Source organism: Vitis vinifera, chromosome 18 (assembly GCF_030704535.1).
Source record: "Vitis vinifera cultivar Pinot Noir 40024 chromosome 18, ASM3070453v1".
NCBI lineage: Eukaryota > Viridiplantae > Streptophyta > Magnoliopsida > Vitales > Vitaceae > Vitis > Vitis vinifera.
Genome location: NC_081822.1, coordinates 6,442,187 through 6,450,492, shown reverse-complemented (window position 1 = coordinate 6,450,492; position 8,306 = coordinate 6,442,187). Strand labels below are relative to the sequence as shown.

The following is an 8,306-nucleotide window of genomic DNA, read 5'->3' as shown; positions in this document are numbered from 1 at the left end:
GAACCAACTTGAAAACATTTCAAACTTCCAACCTTTGAAATGTTTTTTCCCCTTTTTTTTTTTTCTAAATACGAATGTTTGAAAAACCTTCAAAAAAAAAATATAATAAAATAAACAAAAATACAAATGTTAAAGTTATTGTGTAAATGTAATTGATATAAGTACAATTAAAATTCATTTAACATATTTATATTTATTTATTTTAAAATTTAAAAAATATTTTTATTAAAATATGTTTTATTATATTTTAAATAAAAAATTAAATTGATTTATATAAATTATTTTATTTGAAATTTAATTTTTAAAAATTTTATTACAAATTTGTTATGACAATTTTTTTTATTAATATTAATTTATTTAAATAATTAAAATTATTAATTACATTTTATTGAGTAATATTATATTTTAATATTTTAAAATGATAACATTTAAAATTAAAAGGATAAATAAAAATTAAGAGTAAAGTGATAATAATTTTTTAAAATGGGATTAATGAAATAAATATGAAAAGTAATTAAAAATAAAAATATAACATAAAATAAAATAATAATATAAATTTAAAATAAAAGATAAATTAAAAATAAATAATTAAAATTTTGATTAAAAAAAAGTCTGGCGATTTTTTTAGACCGCCATTTGCCCACACCCACGTCGCCTCCATTGCCCATTTTTCGTCAATTTTCCATTGCCCATTTTTCGTCAATTTTCCATTGCCCATTTTTCGTCAATTTTTCACTCCCTGATCGAAATTTGGCCTATATATTGATGATTTTTTTCTACATTTTACAGATTTTTCTCCTCCATGACCAATTTTGTTTTGGTCATAACCAATAACTAATTTTTGACAAATATTTCAACAATTAAAACCGAATTTTCAAACCTTGGTAGCAACTAGCAATAAAACAGTTTGTTAATAATTTTGTATTTTTTTTATAAAATGTTTTAAAAAATAATTGAAAATATCAACAATAGACTTTTGAGAAAAAGAATAATTTGAGAAAAAAAACTGAGAATTCTTTCAAAAAAATAATTTTTGAGAAATGTTTTAAAAATCGTTGTCAAATAAATCCATATATTCCCATTTCTTGTTTTGGCTATTCAAAATTTTCAAATGTCTTTTCTCTTGTACTTTTTTTATTAAAACGTAATTACTCAAACCTAATTTATAGATATTGTTCATATTTCATATTAGATGGAATATAAAGTTTATGATGCGATATAAATATGGACTTTTTAAACCATATAAACATGTTTTCAAGCCATAATGACCTATTGAGCTCAAAACAAATAATATTTACACGATTAGGTATGGACTATTATAATTAGCATCAAAACCAATTTTTTACTCCAATGTTACATTGGATAGAAAAAAAAGTTTATGACATTATATGAGTATGAACTTCTCATAATCATGTAAACATATTTTAAAATCGGAGTCCATAATGAATAATATTTATACGATTGAGTGCAAGTCGTTACATAAAATATTCATAATTCATTTTTCTCATATTCCCTTATTTTGTTAATTTTGAATGTGATCATTAAGGACTCTGATTTATCACTTTTAATTCTCCAAATATAATCATTGATTTTTAAGTCTCTTGAATTGCTTATTTATTTTTAAAAATTCCCCCAAATTTCATTTTCTTCTATTGATCAGAAATTCTAACACCATTATCCTAGTCTTCCCCCAAAGACTAATTCTTAAGTTATCAATAATCACATCATGAGTTTCTTAAACTATTTTAGAGCTCAAATTATATACCCTGTAAGCATTACTCTTATACGAGTAACTTGGGAATATCCCTATACCAATGTTTGGTTTCCAAAAAATGTAAGGGAAAAAAAAAATACAAAGGAAAAATAAAAAATAGATTTGAAATTAATAAATTATTTTATAATACTTTTAATTTATGTCAACTTATTTTAACTATTTTATATGAAGATAAAATAAGTTTAAAATATATCAATTTCTAATTAATTTTAATTATATGTATTTTTTATTTATATTTTCTATTGTACAACCAAATATGAGAAAGATATAGTACTCGTTCAACAATGGGCTTTTCACTTTACCATACAATTTATAATGTGTCTTCTTTATGCTAGTCCAGCTAGTATCTTATTGATCTATAATATGTTGTATTTAAAGTATTTCCTAAAACACTATTTTTTCTTTTAGCCGTTGTTGGGGAGTTTTAAGAGTAGGGAATTTATGTTAAATTCCTCGACTCTAAGTAGTCAAAATCAACATTATCAAATTATCCCCTCCAACACTTTCAATCATAAAAATTGAATGACTCTTCTCATTTTGAACTTTTAGAGCAAATGACTTTAAAGTGGTCAAATAGTTTTAACTTTCTTTTCAATGAATGAAGTGAATATGTACTTAGAAAAGTCATTTTAATACTAGGACATACATCTAACCTACAATGCTTTCAATTCTCATTAGATCCATTAGGTTCATATATAACAAATCTAGTGGCCTATAGTTGGAGATTTCATCTATCTTCTTATGTGATTTACTTGTTTTCCTTCAAGGCACTCTCACTACCTTGTTGTTAGGCTCACCAAGCTCTGGGACCCCTCTAACTATTTTATTAATGACAACCCTTATAAGAGCCTTATAGTTGATATGTCATAATTTCCTATTTCAAAAATACGCACAATCCAATTTATCACTACTATACACCTAGGATCCATTAAGGTAAAGGTATACTGCATAACAATTATTCGAGTCCTAAGACCTATTAGGATACACTTTTCTTTCTCATATAAGGCATCACATCTATCTTGGGAAGACTTTAACACCTTATTAATAGTTGTAAATTTGATTAATACTAATCAAATTAACTTTCAATCATTTAACATAAAGAATATTGTTAAGCTTAGACAACTTAACAATTCCTTATACTTTTTACATATGCTACACTCCTATAGCTAGAGGGAAAATTATTATTGTTGAAGTTCTTAAAAGTAGTGAAGAATGATTTATCTCATGTCATGTGCCTCAAATATTTATCATCAAAATACTAATTGTTAGGAACTTTATCTTCGAGTGTAATGGAGGTTACCCCGCATGTGAGATTGTTTTTCCTAACCCATACTTGCATAACTTTAGGAAAAAATGCTAGATTGACATTTTTATTTCTACACATATATTCCCCTATATTCAAAATCTAATTCATAAAGGACCACAAAAGAAAGGAAAAAGAAAATTTGATTCATAAAAGAATTGGATTGGCTTACTATTCACACCCTAAGCTTGAGACCTATCAAATAACTTATTATATTATTTCATCCTATCATGTCCAAACTATGCTATACATATGATAGAGATCCATGAAGGAGTCTTCTCAGTAGAGGATGTGAGCCTAAAGTTTCTTAAAACAAAATTTAGTGATAGTAAAAGAAAGAATTATCACATAATCCCTTCTCTTGTTAAAGTATTTTGAAACAAGTTATAAAGTTATAGTGTATTTGGAAGCTTAACGAAGGAGGTATGATATCAAATCATACTTCAAAAAAAAAAAAAAAAAAAAAAAACCTTCAAGCAAGTTAGATTTAGGACATCATATAAGGCTAGGTTAAGGTGTAATTAAGCGTGGTTCATATTATTTTAGAAACTCCACTTGTCAAAAACTAAGTTATGTTCAAATATATATATATATATATATATATATATATATATATATATATATATATATATATTTTCATATGATTTTTTTTTCTTAAGTGAAAAATTGGACGAACCTTCAAGAACTTTAAATTTACTATTGGATATTCAGGTGTCTAAGGTTGTTTTCTTATTTTGTAGGTTTTTGTGCACTTGATCGCTCATATATACTTCAAAACATCCATAACTCACCTCTCATGCTCAATTATAATATGAATTTTACGAGGTTATTGTTTTATCCTAAATTCAAGCTCAAGACATACTCACAAGAGTCTCGAAATGTATTCAACTTGAACATATCTCATGCATGTTTTAGTGGCATTAAAGTAGATCTCAATCCATGATATTTAGAATAAAATTGTTAACCTTAACTAATGTATGAACTATTTCAATTTTTTTTTTCATGTTTTTGGATGAACCATTGTGTTCAATTATGGGAGGTAGCCTTTTGTTAGAAGCCTGAGTTATTTTCCTTTTTTAGTAAAACCTACAAGCAAGGCTTTTCATACTTTGGCCACAATGACTTTCCCTAGTAGAACTAAACTGTGTGAAATAAAGGAAAATATAAATATAAATAGAATTATTTAAAGTTTTTTTTTAAGCCTTAAAAGCATAAAAGTTTTTGCCTAACTAATATAATTTTATAAAATATAAATAGAATTATAATATATATTTTATGTTATGTAAATCTTAGTTTGTAATCTATGTAGTTATATAAATTAGCTAACATATTGTATTTGACATATATATTGAAAATACTAAACCACATGAACATAATGTCCCACTTGATTTTTAAACAAAATTAGTATTTTAAAGTTTGGCTACTTAATAAGCGGGACCAAAACTAATAAAATTTTGAAAAAATTAGAGAAGGTTATTAAAATTTATTGAATGACACTTAATAATTTATAGGTTAGTAATCCATCTCTATTATAAATATAATAAGTCACTCACGGAGCCGGGTAGTGACCCCCTGAAAATATTAAAACAAAAAAACTATACTTTTTGCAATAATAAGAACTCGAATTCGGGTCGATTATTGCCCCCTAGACAATAACAACTCTAGACCATTGAGTTAAGACTCGTATTCGTTTCAAGGTTACCCCCAATTAAATTGCTCGTTGAGCCATTGTAAAAGAGTAATATTATTATAAAAAAAAGATATAATATTATTATAAATATAGTGAAGAATATTATTGTACATATAAATTATAATACAATGGCATAACATTTTCAAGAGATGAGCGAGTGATAGGCTGTCACAAAAAAATGCTATCCGTAAAATATCTTCATTCTAACTTTCATGGCTATTTATTTAATTTTTCATTAAATGAATTTAATACTATGATTCACATCACAGCCGTTTTTCTTAGATAAATCATGTAAGTCAATAGTAGACCCCACATAAATTTAGAGAATGACATCATGAAAATGCCCCCCTTTACCAAGTCTTCTCTTCTTCTCACCACCACTCATAGACATATACCATATCAAAATTGGCCCATCCAATTTTTATAATTGGAAAACAATTTTAAAGTATTGTTAAATTTCCGTTAAAATAAAGTGAAAATGTGAGAAAAAAAAAATATTAGCACAATTTATTTATTTATTTATTTTATAGATATTTGCATGATCAAGGCCTTGTTTGAAAACTTTTCGAAAAAAGGTTTTGATTTTTCAAAACAAAAAAAATCATAAAAACATATTTAATAACTAAAAAATGTTTTCTTCTTTTCATTTTTAAAAACAAAAAATATGGTCTAATTGTTTTTTATTGTTTTGAGTTGTTTATAATTGTTTAAAAAAATAATTATATAAATATGTAGAATGATTAAAAATAAAATATTAAATATTAAAATTATTGTTAAAATTATTAAAAATATTTTAAGTTCGAATTTTTTATTTATTTTACCAAACATTAAAAAAAAGTCTTTTTAAAAACTAGTTTTTAGAACATTTTTTGAAAACATATACTAAATGGATAAATATTTAATATTGTTTTGTGTATTTTAAAATAAGTTATAATTAAAGGCATATTAATATAATATTAAAATAGTAAAAATTAATAATAATATAAACTTTTTTGTAGAAGGATATTATTATGGTTAATATAAACAACCCATTATCATTCTCAATACTTATAAAACGACTCAAAAGGAATTATTTTCATTCTCATTATAGTTTTATAAGCACGCATTCCAATTTAAATTATAGATTTAATTTGGATTTTGATTTTTCGTTTTGGTCCCTTAAAAATTAGTAAACTGCCGTCATATGTAGATATTTCTTTTTTTGAAAAGTGAAAATTTCATAGCGATTTCTTCATATTTTTTAATCCAAAAGAAAATATAAATAAATAACATTTTATTAAAAAAAAAAAAGTTTTATATAGAGTGGTGAAATAAGAATAATTTAATTTTGAAAATCACTTTTAAAAAAAAATGGGTAATACATAATAGTCCAAATAAATAAAGGTAATTGACTAATTGTTTATACATTTAATGCTCTATAAATGATTATTAGTGTTTTTTAAGTATGATTGAAAATTTTAATGTATTGGTTACCATGCAATTAGAATTTTAAAAGTTTAAAATGTGGATTTAAATATAGTCTACATAAGACTGATATGTAGATAAATAAAGATTTAGCCGTTTAGGCGATTGATTGCTGGTTGGAGATGAGGGAGGCGAGTAATCTGATTATGTAGGAAATGAGGGAGGAAAGTATAGTTATTAGAAATGTAGGTTGTGACTTGTGAGTGCCAAGTCAGTGTACAGCTGTCGAAGAGTGGATTAGAGCTGAATAAAAGGGCACCCCGCTTTGAGAACAAGGCTGAATAGTGATTACTGAAATCGCTTTCAAAGCCTTCCTTCACGCCTTCCATCATCCTCCAGCTTAATCAATCAATCAATGAGGTGGCCCCACACCCACCTATAAGCAAGCCGAGGCCCCACAAACGACGTTCCTCTTTTCGCCAGGTATTCTCATCGTCTCATGGCTCAACCCTGCAGAAAACCCTAGCACAGACCCATCTCCCATGGAGAATTACTACCCTTATCCAGATTCTCACGACTCCTCTCCACGGTCGCGAGAAATTGACACTGAAAATGCTTCATGGGACGAACCTCCTTCCAATTACAAGGTCAAGTTTATGTGCAGTTATGGAGGCAAGATCCATCCCAGGCCGCAGGACAACCAGCTTGCTTACGTTGGAGGTGAAACCAAGATCTTATCTGTGGATCGCAACATCAAATTCCCCGGATTCATGTCCAAGATTTCCTCGATCTGTGAGGGGGAAGTGTGCTTGAAGTATCAGTTACCCGGTGAAGATCTCGACGCTTTGATCTCGGTTACCAACGATGAGGATCTTGAACACATGATGCTCGAGTACGATCGATTGTGCCGCCCATCCAACAAGCAGGCCAGACTCAGGTTATTTCTCTTCCCGCTGACCCCTCCTGCATCCACCAGTTTCGGTTCCAACGAGACCAAATCGGAGCGGCAGTGGTTCGTGGACGCACTGAATTCTGTGCAGATCCAGCCTCTGGAAGGTTCTTCACCTCAGGCGGCGGCCTCCGAGACCAATCCGGATTTTCTGTTTGGGTTGGATAAAGGGCTCGCTCCGCCTCCCCCCGTGAAATTGCAGGATCCAACGCCTCCACCCACGGTTCCAGATGTGCTTCCCAAGGATTATTCAGTGAGATCGGATCCAGGATCGGAGGATCGCCATGTTGTTGGAGATCCAGTGGTGTCCCCCGCGGACTACCAGAGGCAGATCCAGGAATTGCAGAGGTTGCAGATTGCCAGCCAAGAGCAGGCGATGTTCCAAAGAAAAAACGATGAAAGCAACACGCGGGCTTATCCTGCAGAATACTATGCACAGAAGATTCCAGAAAAACTTGCACCGGCGCCACAGCAGATGCCGGTGTCAATTCCGGCTACTTACTGGCCAGAAAGGCACATGACGACGGGAGGTTACCCGGTTGCTGCTTCAACCGGAACAGAGCAATCCGTTTACCTAATACATACATCTGCCGGTGTGTATCAAACTCCTGGTTTACGACCGATGACAGGACAGCTAGCTCAGCCTTACTACGGAATGCAGAGAGTGGTATCTGACGTGTACCGGGAACCGCAAGTTTACAATGCCGCTCCACCACATCAGCAGCAAAAAGTAGGCGCGTATGGAGAAGGGATGGGAATGATGCGGCCTTCAGCGAGCGGTGTTGGAGTGACTGAGCAAGGATATGCGCAGGTTACCTATGACAGCACTGGGCGGCAGGTTTACTACACTACACCGGGAGGGGCGGCTCCCTCGTATCAGGCAGTGACAACGGCTGCTGCGCAAGGTGATGTTAGACAAGGAGGTGTGACGATCAATCAAGATGGCAAGGTTGTTGCCAAGACTAGCCAAGGTTCTCTATGATTTTACTTATTATTATTATTATTTTTATTTAGAGACAAATAAAATGATAGATTATATATAGCTTTATTTGTTTCAGTGCTTGAGTTGATAGTTGTTGCAGTGCCGAGTGATGTTGGCTTGATCATGTTTTGTACATGACATTGTTAAAAGAGTGTGATTTTGATGATTTCCACCGTAGTTCAATGCCAATCTCTTTTGTGTAAA

General features: G+C 30.1%; 1 protein-coding gene across 1 annotated transcript; it reads left to right on the top strand.

Annotated features, from left to right (window-relative positions):
* Nucleotides 1-6,332: 6,332 nt before the first annotated feature.
* Nucleotides 6,333-8,306, top strand: LOC100255721 (uncharacterized). The gene has a single exon (XM_002285565.4). The coding sequence runs from the start codon at nucleotides 6,714-6,716 to the stop codon at nucleotides 8,100-8,102; it is 1,389 nt and encodes a 462-aa protein (XP_002285601.1). The 5' UTR covers nucleotides 6,333-6,713; the 3' UTR covers nucleotides 8,103-8,306.